This window comes from Dunckerocampus dactyliophorus, chromosome 15 (genome assembly GCF_027744805.1).
Source record: "Dunckerocampus dactyliophorus isolate RoL2022-P2 chromosome 15, RoL_Ddac_1.1, whole genome shotgun sequence".
NCBI classification, from domain to species: Eukaryota; Metazoa; Chordata; class Actinopteri; order Syngnathiformes; family Syngnathidae; genus Dunckerocampus; species Dunckerocampus dactyliophorus.
In genome coordinates this window covers 27,179,382-27,197,893 of record NC_072833.1, presented here as the reverse complement: position 1 = coordinate 27,197,893, position 18,512 = coordinate 27,179,382, and the positions used below count along the sequence as shown (strand labels likewise).

The 18,512-nt window shown below is 47.9% G+C and overlaps 1 protein-coding gene across 13 annotated transcripts in view; it reads right to left on the bottom strand.

Moving 5' to 3' along the window:
* Positions 1 to 18,512, bottom strand: part of ppfia2 (PTPRF interacting protein alpha 2) — a 63,690-nt gene that overhangs the window by 2,938 nt on the left and 42,240 nt on the right. For 3 of the 13 annotated variants that reach the window (XR_008573781.1, XM_054799889.1, XM_054799896.1), the window contains 24 exons: positions 18,310 to 18,456; positions 17,240 to 17,374; positions 17,002 to 17,085; positions 16,806 to 16,937; positions 16,663 to 16,725; positions 16,511 to 16,602; positions 16,308 to 16,440; positions 16,024 to 16,241; positions 15,708 to 15,957; positions 14,154 to 14,183; positions 13,952 to 14,079; positions 13,703 to 13,881; positions 13,536 to 13,626; positions 9,008 to 9,089; positions 6,344 to 6,544; positions 6,067 to 6,129; positions 5,911 to 5,943; positions 5,651 to 5,847; positions 5,480 to 5,577; positions 5,242 to 5,417; positions 1,950 to 2,018; positions 1,709 to 1,865; positions 1,565 to 1,615; positions 1,065 to 1,154 (listed from right to left, as the gene is read on the bottom strand). Coding sequence is in view for 12 of the 13 variants with exons in the window: in XM_054799889.1 (XP_054655864.1) it covers positions 1,096 to 1,154; positions 1,565 to 1,615; positions 1,709 to 1,865; positions 1,950 to 2,018; positions 5,242 to 5,417; positions 5,480 to 5,577; positions 5,651 to 5,847; positions 5,911 to 5,943; positions 6,067 to 6,129; positions 6,344 to 6,544; positions 9,008 to 9,089; positions 13,536 to 13,626; positions 13,703 to 13,881; positions 13,952 to 14,079; positions 14,154 to 14,183; positions 15,708 to 15,957; positions 16,024 to 16,241; positions 16,308 to 16,440; positions 16,511 to 16,602; positions 16,663 to 16,725; positions 16,806 to 16,937; positions 17,002 to 17,085; positions 17,240 to 17,374; positions 18,310 to 18,456 (2,868 nt within the window). In the remaining variant the exon portion in view is untranslated. Of the gene's footprint in view, positions 1 to 1,064; positions 1,155 to 1,564; positions 1,616 to 1,708; positions 1,866 to 1,949; positions 2,019 to 5,241; positions 5,418 to 5,479; positions 5,578 to 5,650; positions 5,848 to 5,910; positions 5,944 to 6,066; positions 6,206 to 6,343; positions 6,545 to 9,007; positions 9,090 to 13,535; positions 13,627 to 13,702; positions 13,882 to 13,951; positions 14,080 to 14,153; positions 14,184 to 15,707; positions 15,958 to 16,023; positions 16,242 to 16,307; positions 16,441 to 16,510; positions 16,603 to 16,662; positions 16,726 to 16,805; positions 16,938 to 17,001; positions 17,086 to 17,239; positions 17,375 to 18,309; positions 18,457 to 18,512 lie in introns of those variants that run through there. The other 10 variants (XM_054799895.1, XM_054799900.1, XM_054799891.1 and 7 more) reach the window with 9 other exon arrangements.

Genomic DNA, 18,512 nt, shown 5'->3' with positions numbered 1-18,512 from the left:
TTTCTTATCTTGGTCTTAAACTTTGACCGTCTTGACGAGGATTCTTTTGAGCATTTTTAAAATTATGTTTTCCCCTCTGCTGTTATTTAATATTTGTTTCACGAAAAGCAAACGTGCACTGAGGACTCCGGCCAGCAGGGCAAGTGACCAGAGGGTGTCCTCCGTGTTAGCTGGAGGGCGTGGCTATGAGTGTGTACGCTAGCAATGTGCGATACCACTGATGTCGTTCCCGATTCGATAATGGCTGGTATCGGCGGTACAGATACGAATATGGATAGTTTGTGCAAATTCACTAAATGTGTCTGAATAGCATAATGAAGAGATACATTGAATTCATGATGAATTTCAGTGATTCCTCTTAAACCTTGCAGTGTATTGAGGTGGCGGGTGATTGACAATACAGCCAAGCTAATATACGACAGAAAAAACAGATATAAAATCAGTCAAATGATAACATCATTAAAATGAATGATTAATTATTAAGAATGTACATTTTATTGACAATTCACACATGGCTCTGTTTACGTTTCAACAGACAAACATGACCTGAAATGACTGAAGTATCCAAAGTATGGATATTTTGAGTAGAGTATGGATTTTAGAGTGTGAAGAGCTGGTATCGGAAGTCTGGATCTTTCACGAGTGTAGTTAAGTGCCGCATAATGGGGACACGTAAAATGATGAGCAAGTAAAAGTCAAAATGAAGATGACCAGGATGTCCTCTTCATCTACTATTTGACTTCCTCCTCCTCCTCCTCCTCCTCCTCCTCCCTGGATCCGCCTTTAATGCATTTGATCACGTTTCTCTCTTATATGATTTCCATTTCTCCGTTTCACTCTGGAGGCTTTTGAAAAACTGCCCTAGGAAGCGATAGCTTTTATTTTGAAAGTTCACTCCCTCGCTAGCCTGTGGTCTATTTTTAGGACGGCATGTTGAGGTTGTGTTTTTGCTGGACGCACATGGAAGGCGAGTCCCGGCAGCAAGAAAGGTTGCGTAGCACGGCCAAGGCTTAGCTAGCGAGCTAGAAGGCGGTTGATGGGGGCGGGGTCTGTGTCTTACATACAGTGTACAGTTTAAGGTCCGCCTCCTCTCTCTCAGCACGAGTAGGTTCTCACCGTGGAGCTGTCCAGCCGCTGCACTGCAGAGGGTCCGACTGTAGGGGGCGACACGGAAAGAAAGGTGAACCAACCTGTACAACATGAGCGGTGGTGGTGTCAGAAGCGGGATCACCGAATACAGCACAGGGACAAAGGAAGGAGGACGCCACAGAGTGCAGTCTGGTACCTGATGTAGCGGCACGCTAGAAGAGCAACCAATTTAACGGCGTACCACGCTTGAGTTCACTAAGCGTACGCCAAGCGGTGTTGTGTACACGCGCACCGACCCTGATGAACGTTTGCAAGCATGGCCGCCCAGCCCTCGCTTCCCCGAGTTTGCAACTCGGCAAAAACACGGCACCATTAGAGTCCAGACGGACGCGCCACACAGAGGTGAAAGGTGTTGGGGTGGGGGAGATCACGAGACAGTCCTTTAGAGGAGGCTAGGGGGCGGGGCATAGCTGACCTTGAAACCAATCCACATACATGTTGTCGGGGCTGTCATCCTCGTAGAGGACTGATCAGAGGACAGGAGAGACGTCTCAGGCAGCATGCCAGACGTTTGGAGTGCGTGAGACCACCCTGGAAGGGGGAGAAGAGGGGGACTTACCGTCTGGGGGGAGCCTCCGCGAGTGACCAGACGTGGCGGTGAGGCGGAAGCCAGCCGGGAGCGTTTCGGCCGATCCGGGCATCATGCTGATCCCGTGCACGTCCCGCGGCGGGAACTGCCTCCTCCACGACGGACCCCGGAACTCTTTGTCGTCGCACTGTGGGGGAGGGGTGGGGATGGGGGAGGACGTTAACAATAACGAGATGCTGACCTTGCAAACGTCAGGTTGAGCGGCACCCACCTCATCCAGCCGGCGGTCGGTGCCCAGCGCCAGAAGATTATTGTACTCGCGCTCCAGAATCTGCCGGGCCTGATGACGACACGCCGCTTATTTTTAGCGACACCACACGCTGCCACACGCACACTTGGCTAACATGCGTCTTCTCCTGTTGGCTTATTTTGACACCCTCGTCTGATCAGTGCTTGCTTTCACTCCAAAAATGTACAAAGAACTCCAAACATCACATAACCCAAAATAGCATGCGGGTCTTTCCTTACCCTCAAAAACGCTTGTCAAAGATCCTCTATGTGAGAGTAAATACACTTTTGTCAAAGATCCTCTATGTGAGAGTAAATACACTCATCAAAGATCCTCTATGTGAGAGTAAATACACTTTTGTCAAAGATCCTCTATGTGAGAGTAAATACACTCGTCAAAGATCCTCTATGTGAGAGTAAATACACTTTTGTCAAAGATCCTCTATGTGAGAGTAAATACACTCATCAAAGATCCTCTATGTGAGAGTAAATACACTCGTCAAAGATCCTCTATGTGAGAGTAAATACACTTTTGTCAAAGATCCTCTATGTGAGAGTAAATACACTCATCAAAGATCCTCTATGTGAGAGTAAATACACTCGTCAAAGATCCTCTATGTGAGAGTAAATACACTAGTCAAAGATCCTCTATGTGACAGTAAATACACTCGTCAAAGATCCTCTATGTCAGTGGTCCCCAACCTTTTTTGATCCACGAACCGGCTTGTGGTGCCACAAATCTCCCGCGGACCGGGGGAGTGGAGGGTGTTCGTACATTATAGCGATCTAATTTATCTTATTTATGATGTATTGTGTAAAATTAAGACACAATATCAAATTAAAAGCACAAAATGAATGGCGACCCACCATCCACCAGCTAAAGTTCTAGCCAAGTTTTTCCAGAGAGATGATGACATGGCTGTTTGACGTGTGTGGTAAAAGGCAGTGTGCTAGCATGAATTACCTTGAGACAAATGTGCACATTAGCACTCAATAAGTCATCAAAACTTACCTTCATGCATTCCCACATAGTATCAGCATTTACATCAAATATGAAGTGAAAGAAAAATGCTAAAAATACAGTAGTAGTCTATCTGTGCGGCATGAGATAAAGTTAGCACACCCACAATGGACATGCGTCAAGTGACACAGATGTAACAGAGAATCCGGCCACTTTTCAAAATAAAACATAAAAAAAAATGAAATAATGAAAAATGACCCACAGCCCGGTGGGTTGGGGACCACTGCTCTATGTGACAGTAAATACACAAGTCAAAGATCCTCTATGTGACAGTAAATACGCTCATCAAAGATCCTCTATGTGACAGTAAATACACAAGTCAAAGATCCTCTATGTGATCATTTAAGGTGGTAATGTGGTGTAAAAATGTTTGTTAGTGCCAGGATGAAGTTGGGAGCAGTTCTGAAGTCGTTCCCAGGCAGGATTGGTCCCAGGGGGGCGGCAGTAGAAAGTAAGTGGTGGGAGGGCGCCAGTAAAAAGTAAAGTGGTGGGTGGTGGGGGGGCTCCAGTTGAAAGTAAAGTGGTGGGGGACGGCAGTAGAAAGTAAAGTGGTGGGTGGTGGGGGGCGGCAGTAGAAAGTAAAGTGGTGGGGGCGCCAGTGGAAAGTCAAGTGGTGGGGGGTGCCAGTGGAAAGTCATGTGGTGGGGGGTGCCAGTGGAAAGTAAAGTGGTGGGGGGCGGGGGGGCAGTGGAAAGTAAAGTGGTGGGGGGCGGCAGTAGAAAGTAAAGTGGTGGGGGCGCCACTAGAAAGTCAAGTGGTGGGGGCGCCAGTGGAAAGTCAAGTGGTGGGGGTGCCAGTAGAAAGTCAAGTGGTGGGGGTGCCAGTGGAAAGTCAAGTGGTGGGGGGTGCCAGTGGAAAGTAAAGTGGTGGGGGAGCCACTAGAAAGTCAAATGGTGGGGGTGCTAGTGGAAAGTAAAGTGGTCGGGGCGCCAGTGGAAAGTAAAGTGGTGGGGGCGCCAGTGCAAAGTCAAGTGGTGGGGGGTGCCAGTGGAAAGTAAAGTGGTGGGGGCGCCAGTAGAAAGTAAAGTGGTGGGGGCGCCACTAGAAAGTCAAGTGGTGGGGGCGCCAGTGGAAAGTCACGTGGTGGGGGCGCCAGTCAAAAGTAAAGTGGTGGGGGGAGCCTGTGGAAAGTAAAGTGGTGGGGGCGCCAGTGGAAAGTAAAGTGGTGGGGGCGCCAGTGCAAAGTCAAATGGTGGGGGTGCTAGTGGAAAGTAAAGTGGTGGGGGCGCCAGTGGAAAGTAAAGTGGTGGGGGCGCCAGTGCAAAGTCAAGTGGTGGGGGGTGCCAGTGGAAAGTAAAGTGGTGGGGGCGCCACTAGAAAGTAAAGTGGTGGGGGCACCACTAGAAAGTCAAGTGGTGGGGGCGCCAGTGGAAAGTCAAGTGGTGGGGGCGCCAGTGGAAAGTCAAGTGGTGGGGGCGCCAGTGGAAAGTCACGTGGTGGGGGCGCCAGTCAAAAGTAAAGTGGTGGGGGGAGCCTGTGGAAAGTAAAGTGGTGGGGGCGCCAGTGGAAAGTAAAGTGGTGGGGGCGCCAGTGCAAAGTCAAATGGTGGGGGTGCTAGTGGAAAGTAAAGTGGTGGGGGCGCCAGTGGGAGGTAAAGTGGTGGGGGCGCCAGTGCAAAGTCAAGTGGTGGGGGGTGCCAGTGGAAAGTAAAGTGGTGGGGGCGCCACTAGAAAGTAAAGTGGTGGGGGCACCACTAGAAAGTCAAGTGGTGGGGGCGCCAGTGGAAAGTCAAGTGGTGGGGGCGCCAGTGGAAAGTCACGTGGTGGGGGCGCCAGTCAAAAGTAAAGTGGTGGGGGGAGCCTGTGGAAAGTAAAGTGGTGGGGGCGCCAGTGGAAAGTAAAGTGGTGGGGGCGCCAGTGCAAAGTCAAATGGTGGGGGTGCTAGTGGAAAGTAAAGTGGTGGGGGCGCCAGTGGAAAGTAAAGTGGTGGGGGCGCCAGTGCAAAGTCAAGTGGTGGGGGGTGCCAGTGGAAAGTAAAGTGGTGGGGGCGCCACTAGAAAGTAAAGTGGTGGGGGCACCACGAGAAAGTCAAGTGGTGGGGGCGCCAGTGGAAAGTCAAGTGGTGGGGGTGCTAGTGGAAAGTCAAGTGGTGTCATGGTGTTTAGTGAAAGTTGCTAAAAGTCAGCTAGAAGGTTGACGCAGCATTGAAAAGTAAACTTGAAGGCCAACAAACGTGTGTTGTGTTTGTTGTTGATAATTGATGACTAAATGCTTTGTGTCCACTTTGGGGGGTTGCGTGACTTTCCGTGTGGTACCTGAGTGTTTTGGGTGGGGATCTGGAGGAGCAGTGCCAGGCTGCTGTAGTCAAAGTTGTCGTCCAGGGCGACCAGCGCTCCGTGCACGCCGCTCTCGTGCAGGATGTTGGCGTAGTCCCTCAGGCCGATGCTCTGCACCCAGCGGACCACACGCTCGTTGCTCCACACCAGAACGTCTGAGGGGAAGCCACAACGTCTCTTTGTTTGCCGCTTTTCCTTTTTTGAGGAGGGGGCTCACCTCTCATTTCGTGCTGGCTCGTCTCCCGCCGCCGCTCCAGCTCCTTCCTGTCATAGTTGAGTTTCTTCAGACCCATGATGCCGTATTGTAAACTTGTTCTGGAGGGTGATGAAAGGCATGGCGGTCCCACAAGAAACAAGGAAGTGTGTGGGTCCATGTTAGCTTTGCTACCTGTGGAAGCTGTCCACCATTTTCAGGTGCACCCTCAGGTCCTTCTTGGTGAGGTGGTCCAGCATGCGGGCGTCCACCAGGCACTCCATGAAGTAGCTGCGGTACTGAGGTAGTCCGAGACTGGGCAGCCACTCGTTCCCGATCCACTCGTGATTCATGTCTCCGTAAGCCAGCGTCTTGGCAGCAGAAGCAAACATCTACAGTACATAGAACCCCCTCACCCCCCCGTACCAACAAAGTGTAACGTTGCTTCTTCTCACCTGGGCCCAGCTCCCCTCGTCAGACTGGGACTTCTGAAGATGAAGCACAAAGAAAGCTTGATAATCGTGAAACACTTCAGGGAGGGAAAGCTCCTCTGACGCAAACACACAAACAAGAAAAAGGTGGCGGAAAAGCGCTGCTGGAGGGGCACTGACCGTTTTGGAAGGGGCCGCCATGGTCTCCATCTCCTCGTGGGTCACCCATACGTTGCCAGACGGCTACAGCATTGGCGGGCATTGGTAGTAGAAGTCCAGCAGGTGGTGCAAGCAGTGTTAAAGAAGAAGAGCAGCAGCACTGTAAGCATCACAGTCAGGACCCCCAGAGGGCCCGGCTTAAAGGGCGGAGGACGGGACACACACCACCGCTAGCATGCAATTAGTGCACGTGATGCCACCACACACAAAAGTGCACCCGGGTCCCGATTGGACTCACAGTTCTGGAGGTGGGAGGCGCCGACGGGCTGGTGAGGGAGACCATCTCCTGGATGGCCAGGCGGAGCTTGAGGCGGTGGAGGGGGTTGCTGATTCCGATCTCCCTTTGGATCTCTGTGTCGGACAGGGCCGACATGATGGCGCCGCTCTTGACGTTGGCACGGCACGCCGCCACGTACCAGGCCGGCATTCCCAGCCACAGCTGGAGCGCGGGAACACAAGAACAGACTTGATGCCAAGGCTTCGCTACATGGCTGACTTTGATTGGACAAGCACGTGGATAGGCCGGTTGGAAGTGACCATATATGGAAAGACGAGCGACGTACCTTCCTGTTCCTGGCACCACTTGATAAAACAATTTCTACATTTTTCGTATGTTCTTTAGATGTCATTGTTATTTATTTCAGGAGTACACCTCAAACCTGACAAATGAATGTACTCGCGTATGACTATGCTGATAACTTCATTACTAGATTGATTGCTTTTTTCAATAGTTTTATAGATTGGATTGAAAAAGAAACATATCTTCAATAAGGAGACGATTTGACTCATAAGAATGACTGTGTTCATTAAACCATGACTATTCATATTTATAGAAATATATTTGTATATACAGTCAAACCTGTCTTAGCGGCCACCTGCCTATAGCGGCCACTGAAAAATCCCCCGCATAAAATGTACATGTTATAGACCCTGTGTATAGCGGTCGCCTGTCTAACGCGGCCAGCGGCCACCCATTTTGTCTCCCTTGGTCAATATCTGACCGCATATAGCGGACAAAATGCCGACTGAAGTAGAAGCAAGTGCATGTGTGACAAGTAGAACGAAAAAGTTTGTTTTTTTAATCAATGAAGCCGTCGTGTGTAGACTTTAATTACTGAGTCCTAGCTCAGCCACAATCATTCACAAGATCCACACAAACTGTCAGTTGGTCCACATAAAAAAGCCGTCTTCTTTTGAGCTTGTTGTAGACAGTGACACCGTTTATTTCCTGGTGTGCACTGGTCAATACTGTAATGCCGCTTGTTGTGGGGAAGGAGAGACTCACGTCGCCGATGCACTTTAATGGCTTTACTAACAGCGGTTTATTAACCTAGTAGTTCTTTACAACTTGTATCCGCAGTCCCACAGTGACCTCTACTGGTCAGCATGTAACAGTATAAATATATGTATCTGCAAACACAACAAGCTTCTAATCACAGACATGTTAATATGTGCGTGCACAAATTCAAAATGGACACCAACCTGTCTATAACGGCCACCTACCTATAGCGGCCACTTTTGCCGTTTCCCTTTAGTGGCCGCTATAGACAGGTATATCACATATGTTTTTGGATATTTTAATGCATACTCAATAATGACACAACAATCTATTTCAGTTCAAAGGATAACTATCATTATATTTTTTATATTTTGTGTGTTTTTTTATATAATTTTTTTGGTTTATATTTTTATTTATTTTCAAGATTACACGTAAAAGTAGAAATAAGAACATAAGCATATATTCAATAAGAAGGCATGAATCTATTTAAGTTAAAGGATGACTGTGATGAATCATTATTTTTGAAATATTTGTATGTATTTTTATATACAGTATGTGTGAAAGAAATTGTTTCTCAGTGGGAGGGGTTTGTTATGAAAATGTACTAAACACTGTTGGAATTGGACATAAATTAACCAGCAATATTATTATCACTCCTATATCATAATGGTGTTCAAGTGTGTTGCCCTGTAGGAAGGTCTGTTTTAGGAATGTGACCTAGCAACAGAGAAGATGGCGACTCATGGCGCCACCTTGTCTGCTGACTCCAAGGATGCAGTCGCATCCTAACCGATGTCCTTCGAGGCTGTGTGAAATGTGCTTCATACCACACATGTATTACTGATAACTGCCACAGAGACGCACACACATAGGAAAAGACAAGTAGTTGTGCAGCTGCGTTGCTCACCCCATCCCTTAGAGTTGCACAACCTTGTAGATAGGGAACACCCAAATAAAAAGCAAGAGCTCAGAGAACATATTCAGAGCGGTCTGGGATGGCAACTCTGGTGGGTCCCTTCTGTTCTCCTCGCGAGTGAAAAGACAATCTTGGCTGGTGTAAGTCCAGAACTTGTCTTGGTTATCTGCAAGGATTTCCCTGACAGTATGTGATATATTTTTTCAAATATTTTATTTGTATTTATTTTAGCAATACACCAAAACGTTAGTAAAGTAAAGATATATTCAATAAGAAGACAACAATCTATTTGAGTTAAAAGAATGACTGTTGATAAAAGAATGACTGTAATTATTCTAAAAATATTTGTATGTATGTTATGCTTGTATTCATCATTTATATCTATTTTTTAGATTTGACTTGTATGCATTTTTGGAACATACGTAAAAGTTGTGTGGCAATAAGAAAGTAAACCTATATTCAATAAGAAGAATCTACGGAAGAGAAAAGAATGAGTGTTTTGACGTTGAAAAGTTGTTTTGGTGGTCCAAGGGTCTCTTCTTTTACATTTGAAAGACATTTTCCCAGCTATGCTGTTGGCTGTTTGAACAAATGTGCCCGTTGGTGGGCCAACAGGGTCCATCCAAGAGGTGAACATGTGAAGATGGTGAAACTATCAATACGTAGTGGAAAGAGGTGAAAGAGTGAAAGAGTGGATGACAGCTCACCTCCAGCCAGGCCACCACGGTGGGTCCGTCCCACTGTGCAAAAGGTAAGCCCTTCCTCCTGGCTTCTTCCAGCAGTTCATGTCTGCGGCACACATAATCATAGAATAATCCTGCAGACGTATGATTGAACACAGACAGCACACCTTATCTCTGCCAATAGTGCTGCAAGGGCCAAGTGTTTGTACCACGTTCAATGCCAACATTTGTTGGCCTTTTTCCTGCGTGACCTTTAGCTTCTTACTGATACATTTCGGCAACTATTTTTATGATTTTTTTTTGCTAATCGTGACCTAGTGTACGACACCGCTGGGTGACACCGGAGCTCAGCGCACGTCCGTGTTCAGTCCCACCCCGCAGCTCCACTCTCAGCTTGTTGCTTGTTTTTGAATAATGCAGCGACTCGTCTTCAAGATGCTCCACTCTGAAGCCTCCCACACTCGGCCAGAGGCGCGCGAGTGCCAACAAATGACGCCCACACGCTCGAATAAGAAAACATCTTCCCATTAAGACCGAATATACAGCACACCATGCTACCTTTAACACCAACATGCGCTGTAGGGGACATACGCTGCATGGACACAACTGTTGCTCTTTTTTACTTCCTGTTCTGTACAGTACTTCCTGCGGTGAATATTGTCTCATCAATGTAACATTACTGACCTCTCTTGACCAGGGTAGAATGCTACATATCACAACGCCCTTGAATGAGTCTTCTGAATGCATTATATTTGGATTTTACTTCATTTATTTACATTTTTATACGTGAAAATGCTAACTTTAGGCTAAAAATATGTCAAATTTGCTTAAATATGCATTTTTTTGGCTAGTTATAGGTCATATTTTTGGAGCGAGAGGCAAAAAGAGTCGCGGTTCGTGCAGTTTTAAGCCGTAAAAACGGCCACAAGGTGGCAGAAGTGCATTTGACAAGAGCTCGGCAAGGCATCTTTTCCATGTATGAATGCGCTGGACAGCAAGGAGGAAGTGAGAGAGCAGCATTACGCATTGTAGGGACATTTTAACACATGCACACGTGCACACATGCACGCACACACATAGTTCAGTTTCAGTTGAAAATTCTAACTAGTTGATGGTGTTATATTTGTAAATAATTTTCTCATTTTGATGAAAAAAGCCCTTTTTGTGTTGTGGTGTAGTTGTTTAGATATTTGAGCTGTCACAAAAGCAACAAATACTTCTATCAAAGTGAAAGTTATGCTTGAGATGTATCTTTTCACAAAAAGCTGCTTTTCTCCCTTTTTTAGTCAGGAACTGATATTTCCCTGAAACCTACCTATGTTGTACTGCTGATTACTAAAGAACGCAAAAAGGTAGAAACTAACTTTTTTTTGTTGAAAGGTGAGAGTGTAATGCTTCTTTTGGTAGGTTGCATTGCATAAGGCCGTACAACACAATACAATACTCTGTGTGCCTTGAAAGATCAGTCCACATGGTGTAAAATGGGCGGTAGGGGTTGATTTTTGAAAAACGTGTGGGATTGAATGAGTTAATAAATACACGTTATTAATAAATAAATAAAAATAACTTTTTTGCTCATAATATTTTGACATTATTCTTGTAAAACTACAGCTGATTTTTCCATTTTTGATGCTGTTTTTTTTCCCTGCGGGCCAATAATAAAATGGCTGCGGGCCACAAATGGCCCCCGGATTTGGGTCGCCTCTGTCTTCGAACATCTACATGCGTTGCTTTACAAAACACCAAAGTGGCAAAGTTGCATCCTTTCATGTTTCACGATGTGGCCGTCGCTGGAGGGAAGAGTGGGGGCACCCCTGGATTACGGTATGAAACATTTGAAAGGGTTGCAAAAAGACTTCAAATGGACTCTGAGGCAACAACCCATCCCCCATTGAGTGTGTTGTCAGAGAATATGAGGAATGAAAGACGTTGCGGCAGAGACACATGGACACATGTCAGTCTTGTCCGTCCAGCGCATGAGGCCGAGCTCATGCTGTATGTTCATCAAGACTGAACATAGCTGGGGAAAGAGAAGTAAGGAAACAAATCATGAAAACAAACACACGTAAAGAAATCCTGTAACCGGATGATGCAGCTGGTGACGTCACACAAATAAAGACAGAAAAACCAGGAGAGGACAGCATTCCAGGAAGGAAAACGGGAGCGCTGCACATTCTCCATCTGGAGGCTGCTGTAAGGCGGGAAGAAAGTCTTCACGTGGCGTCAAAAGAAAGAAAGCGATGGCGGTCTTGAGGGGTGGGGGAAGAGAGACAGGAAAGATGGCGGCATGACGGTGGACACACGGAGGTCACATCCTCACGACTTACCCGCTTTGTTAGAGGTGATGAGAGAGAGAGAGAGTGATGGGAGACAAAAGTAGACAAGTTAACAAGTTAGTCTGCATTTCTGGAACAAGAAGACGGCGGCATGCATCCCACTCGCTAGCTTCATCCGTCACACCACCTCCATCGCCTTCACATGGCGTGCAGCGGCGGAGGTTCAGGTTGCATTCAGGCGCTTTGTCCCAAAAGACAAGGGGGGTAAGGAGAGCAGAGCGAGCGGCGGTGGCGGAGCACGATGCTGAAACAGGAAGTAGAGCAGCAGGCAGCTTGCTAACATGCAGGGAAGCGGGAAGATGCAAAAGTGCTGGTGGGTCCCCGACGCTGCTATGATGAGGAAGTCCAAGCAGTGGAAGGAGGAGGAGGAGAAGGAGAGCACAACCTCTTGCGAGCGACTACACGGGAGGTAAATTTTGTTGGTCATCACAAGTCAAACGACAACGTGTGAATTCATTCATCTTTTCGGCATGACGACGCACACGTTCATACGCATACACGACACGACAGCACCCCAACAACAGCAAACACGCCAGACAAAGGCTGCTGATGCCAAAACTCCAAACAACTGCATGAGAGAAACCATGCAAGTTGACGGAATAAATCAAATATTGCAGAAAGCTCAAACAATGACTTCAAAATTGTCTTTTATTTTGAAGTAAAATGGAGCAATACTTGAGCCATCTTCCTCCTTTGTACTGTACCGTATGGACTCAAGTCAAATATTCCTTTTTGTGCTCTTATTTACTGCAATTGTGATACCTCCTAATTTATGCATTCCAGTAATCCCTCACCACTTCACAGCTTCACTCGATCACCCTTGTCATGTTGATTACGACATACTGTATAATTAGTCAACCATTTGACAATTTAGAGCGGCCAATGAACCAATTTTTCCAAGTCTTTGGAATCTAGTACCCGGAGTACCTGGAGAAAACCCACACACACACGGGGATTCGAACCCACATCTTCCAGATTGCCTGACTGTGCGGCCAACATGTTAACCACTCATCCACCGTGCGGCCATAGCTATCTAGTTGATCTTATTTATGATTAAAATTGTAACAAATACAGTATAGTAGTCTATCTGTGCAGCGTGGGAGAATGTCAGAGCACACACAATGGTGTGTTCAAGGATCATGGGATGACTTGCCGCTCCCAACAAACAACAAGAGCAAGCAAAAAGTTTGGGATTTGTAAAAGTATTGCGCCTGAAAGTTTCCCACAGCCCAGTGCTTGGGGACCAGCGCTGTACAGAATGCATATTTATGTCGTATTTTCTCTGATTATGTCTACTAAATTGGGTAGTAGTAGTGCAAAGGTGACTATAGGGCTGTTATTTCATGTCTAGAGGACTCTAATCATGTTAAAAGCATATCGAGGTGGTGGTAAACAGGTTTTCTGCATCAAATATTCCATTCATTAATAAGGAATCCAACTAATTGACTTCTATATCGCAAAGCCACTTTCTTGCATTTCTAACTTGACTTTGAAGTCCAATAAAATTCCCAGAGTCTGGAAATCGGCCTTTGTGCTCCCACTTCTGAAGGGTGCTGATCAATGGGATCTAATGGGGTTAAACCAAGTAAAAATGGACTTGAAGTGAAGCAATGAAGTGCCATAAAGGAGGGGTTACTGTGCACTGTGTAATGACATGTAATGATATGTATTCATGTTTAAAAAGGTGACAATGAATCAATAAAAAACAAACACATTTGCTTGATGTGACTTGAATAAAAGTGAGTGTTGCCTGAAAGTGTGTAGTGGAAATTGTGGCTCCCAAAATGAGATTTATAATATCGTCAAATATTGCGACTACAGACCACCACCAACTTTGGCTCATGTTTTTGAAGACAGACGTCCCTCAGGTGTGGCTCACCTGGTAGCCTGGCTAACTTCTGTTGTGGTCAGCTAACTTGCGGCATTTCTCTCATGCAGATGTTTTTGGGGTTTGCGTGTTTTGGGCATTTTTCATCCTGCAGCGCTAACACGATTGCAGCCGTCTTTGATGGTGTTTGTGTGTTTCCCTGTCGGTCATCGCGGTACATTACATGGTGTACCTAATGAAGTGGCCAGTGAGCAAGTGTATTTGGGTAATGCCAGACATGACTAATGGATAAAACTGAGGAGGAACTACCAGCATTTGTGTGTAGTTTCTCCTGTGAGACTTCCAAGAACGGTTAGCGAGGCGGCGGGGTGGCTGAAGGGGAACTTACTTCTTTTTCAAGCGGCGGTCCTTCTCGGCCTGAGTGCCCAGCTTGCCCGCTCCCACATCCTGGCCCGCCATGTCCGGGTCCATCATGGTGGCTGAAGGTGGAACACACATGGTTGATGAGCACCCTCTGGCGCTGTCGTTATTTTGCATGAGTGGATGGCCAAGAACCTTGCGGATCCACCATGACGTGTCTGTGCGCCAGATGCGCCAGTCTGCCCTTCTCCTTCTTGCCGAAGAGGCGCCCGATGGACGACTTGATGCCCTTCTTCTTGGGCTGCTTGTGCAGGGAGTCCTGGCTGCTGGCGACGCTGCTCAGGGTGCCGCCTTCAGCCTCCAGAGAGGCCATGCTGGAGGCACCAAAGAACTTCAAACCTCTGGCATCAGCAGACAAGGCAGCTGTAGACCACGACCACGTACCCGCGGGCGTCATTGTGCGAGGACGGCAGCGTGTGCGTCATCCGGACGGTGCGCGGCGTGGGCGGCGGTGACGTCTCGCACTTGATGGTGGCCTTGTCCTCGCGGCCGTCTTCGTCCACTGCCGCTATCTGGGAAGAAGACCGGTAGTGAGAACCCCAGTGAGACACGCGTGGTATTCACCCAAATAAGGCGGCATAGCTACCTTTCTCCTGTGCTTCCGTAAATCACTGGGCTGCGGGGAGATAAAGATCAATCAATAAAGAGATAAAGATCAATATCCATAAAACCACAAACACTTCCGTCTTGGAAATCAATCATTCACGTCATCCACCATTACACTCATGAGCGTTCCTCCAATTCGCGGATCGATACGGAGGGACAGATCAATAAAAATCAAACCCTCAGCGCTTTAAAAGCTGAGGGTTACGTCGAGAATATCTTTTACTATGACTGCTTCAAATATTCATACGAGCTGGCGTCAGCAGCACGCAAGCAGCCGGCGGCAGCACTCGAGCTCCCAAGAATATTTCAATAACCCGACCAGAATCCCTCACCACATCATGCTTCCACTTTTAACGCAAAAATAAATGCATGAATAAATCATCACTGTTTCAGGGTAGAATGCGGCCCACTATTGGTACAAAAAATGAATATTACAGGAAATTGTATTAAAAATTTTTAATCATTTTCACAACACAAAATTGGCCAAATGAAGTCAAATCCAAATACGAGGCATTCAAAGACATTGTGATGACATGTAGTATTCTACACTGGACACCGGGTGTCAGTAATGTTACATTGATGACACAACAGCCACCACAGGAAGTAAAAACAACAAAGAACAACAAAGATGCTAACGTGTGAGTCTATATTATGTCTTATTTTCTCTTATTATGTCTCCTACTCCTCATATTGGCAGTATATAATATATATATATAATAGGAGTGTAAAGTGAATATTGGGGTGTTATTTCATGACTAGAGGGCTCTAATCCAGTTTTTCTTTGTTCTAACTACAAAACTATTTGATTTATAAATTAGGAATCCTACTTTGTGGTCAGGTCTGGAACCAATAAACTGCCATAAAGATAATCTAGATCATATTTAGAAATATAGCGGATTCAGCATTCACAGCCCCCCCACCAATTTGTGATAATTGGGTAATCACATATGAATATGTGCTAAATATAAAATGTACGGCATGCATGTACCACTGTTGAAAAGAAGCACACAATTTTGACATCTTTATGCTTCACTGGTTTTCCGTTGAGTGCTGAGATTTGTTCAGCGGGCCTTGAACGCACCATAGTCGCCGTGAGACGGAAACGTTTTCTTGGCTAGCTTTCCACACTCCAACTTGCAGTGAGGGGAACACATGTGGGCTAGCTTCTGGCGCTAACCTGACGACGGGGCTAAAGGCTGCTCTGTGACTCCAATTGCACCAGTTGATGGATCAGCTTCTATTATCATTCGTTGGTGGTGAGTAGAAGAGAGATGGACAGGGTTCTGGCTCTGGAGCTCGATCTACTCCAATAATTGCAAGGAAATCGGAGGGGCTAACGAGCACGCCGTGTGTCAAAAGTAGACATTTTTATATCAACGACCAGCAGTTTTTTGCCATTGGCTGGTGGTCCCGGAAGGTGACCCCCATGAGCAGCAAGGGTGGAATGTTTATATTCATATGAATGTGTAACAGCTTCTGAGCAAAAATGTCCACAAAACAAAAAGAGTGCATGGAAGCATCATCAGAGACGTACCAGTGTCATCACCCCCATACGCTCCATGTCACGAGCAGGACTCCGGGGGTCCAGTTTTGGGGTGGAGTGTCCGCTGGGCGGGGAGGACGACGCCAGCGAGGAGGCAGTGGCGGAGGCGGTGATGGAGGCGCCGTGGTGGTGGTGGTGGTGCAGCCGCGCCAGGTTGAGGCCCTCCAGGCTGACGCTGGCCACGCGGTTCTCGATCTCCTCGGCCCGAAGCTCCGTGGACTCCTTCTCCTCCTGGATCAGCCTGCAGGGTGGAGTCAGTGAGGAGAAGGTTCTGTGTGTCCTTTTCTAAGGAAGCGGGGGCCGGTACCGAATCTCCTTGTTAATGGCGTCCAGCTGCTCCTGCAGCATCATGGCCAGAGTTTGTGCATCGGAGTGGCCGCCAGGCGAGAGTAGGTCCATGGAGCTGAAAAGCGTTTCCCTGTCGTCGTCGTCAATGTCGGACATCTCTGTGTCGCTCTCAAAGTGGTGGCCCCCCAGAACCCCGAGCTGCTGTGAGCGCCACTCGTGCTCCCCCAGCGACTTGGCCTGCAAACACTGACAGCGTTTAGAAGACCTTCTCCACTAGAACATCCAAGAGGTTCTTCTCCTCACCTTACTTTCACGCAGACCCACCCGACCTCGCCTGGGCCGGCGGATGACCTTGGCCGAGCGGTAGTGGTCTGACTGTGTCTCGGCCAGAGAGCCCAGCGAGAACCGCAGCTCACCGGACGTGTCCAGATGAGACCTGGAGGAGATGAGAGCTTGCTTCAGTCAAAGAAGAAAGTTGAAGAAATCTGCAGAGTCAGCAGGATTACCGTGAGAGGGTGGGTTCTGTGAGGGATCCGGCCCTCAATCTGAACTGATCCAACTCCGATCTCAGCTTCTCTATCTCCTCGGCCAGGTGCGTCTGCACCAAGACAAGCGTCACATGATTGGGGCCCGTCTTTCACGAGGACGTGATCTTTACCTTTTCATGTATGGATTCCTCGTACTGCTTCCTGTAGCCCTCAGAGTCCTGGATCAGCAGGTTCTGAAGGCACAAACAAGGCAGAAGATGGCTGAGGAGCGCTCCAGCCACAAGTGAGATGTTGCTATGCTGCCGTACTGAACCTTCTCTTCCAGCGCCGCCATTCGCTCCTTCAGGTGCAGCTGCAGACGCTCGTTGGACTCGGTGAGGAGCCTGTCCACCGTGTCGGACAGACGCTTGTTGTGCTCCTCGTTCATCTTCTCCCGCTGGCGAGCCTGCAGGGCAAAATGGAGGCGTTTCTTTCCAATGAGATTGAATGCTTCCTCCGCTTGCACTCACCCTGAGGAGCTCCTGGTTCTTCTCCTCCAGCTGACACTCCAAGTGCCTCATCCGCTCCTCGATGCTTCCGTGACGCTCCTCTGCCTGCACAGAGAGAAGAGGTCATGTGATCTGGTCACTTAGCAGGAAGACAAACAAACCACACAGAGAGAACTAGAAAGAGAGAACTAGAAAGGAGTGACGTGCGAGTCTGGAAGGAGGCTCGCCGTGGGACGACCTTCCTAAGAACGGAGCCTACCTTGGTGAGGGCGGCGATCCTCTGGGCCAGCTCGGCCTCCACCTCCGGCAGCGTCTCGGCCTTCCTCATGGTCTGCTGGAGCTTCTGCTCGGCCAACTCCAGCCTCTCCTGCAGCTGCCGGTTCTTCTCCTCCATCTGTGGACACATGGCAAAGACTAATGTGAACTAGTCGGACTAATGTGGACTAGTTGGACTAATGTGTCTGTGTAGGCTCTCAGTCGTACAGGAGTTGTCCAACGAGGGAAAGGCTTCTTGAGACGTCATCTGTACTTCTGTGAAGAAGGTGTCGGACGTTTCGCTCCTCATCCGAAGAGCTTCGTCAGCGAACTAATAAGTGCTGGTAGCTTAGGCCTTAAATACAGTAAGAGTGGGCGGAATTGGTGTGCCAACACCCTCCTCCTATTGGTTCCTTACACTAAGACTGGGCGGAGCGTCCTCCTTAAAGCAACCAATCACTCTTTTGAGGACAGCGAGGTAAAGATTTTGGCCAAAGAAAACAGATGGTTTGAAAGAGGAGTAAAGGAAGCTATTTTTGTCAAACAACAGAACCCATCATTGAATCGGAATGGTGGTTTGAGGTTTAATTTGGACCCTGTGTTCAGCAGGTTACTGAGACCAAAACCCACAGCTCTTAGTCTTGCAAATGAGGTGAAGCCAGGGCCGAGCCAGAACAATAGATGCTAACGAGCCAGTATCAGAGTCGTTCATACCCAATTCAGGGAGCTACACTTCCCTTTTATCGGAGGTGTTAATAACAGGATAGGATTATACCACTACTCCGCCCAGGCTTAGTGTAAGGAACCAATAGGAGGAGGGTGTTGGCACACCAATTCCGCCCACTCTTACTGTATTTAAGGCCTAGGCTACCAGCACTTATTAGTTCGCTGACGAAGCTCTTCGGATGAGGAGCGAAACGTCCGACACCTTCTTCACAGAAGTACAGATGACGTCTCAAGAAGCCTTTCCCTCGATTTTCTCAGGAAGGTTTTTCACATGGAACAACTCATGAGCAGGACGCTCCACGAGGACATCCCGAGGAGGGAACGCACTCAACGAGAAGCTTCACCCACCTGCCTGAGGAAGGCCTCCTTGTTGGCCAGTTCGTTCTCCAGCTTGTCGTTGATGTCGTGCACCGACGTGGACTCTCGCTGGGCGCTCAGGTAACGCTTCTCCAGCGTGACGATGCGCTCCTCCATGTCCTCCTTCTGGCACATGGCCTGCACACGGCACACGGTCAGCATCGAGCGTGTTCTTCCAGGCTTTTGTGGGTGTT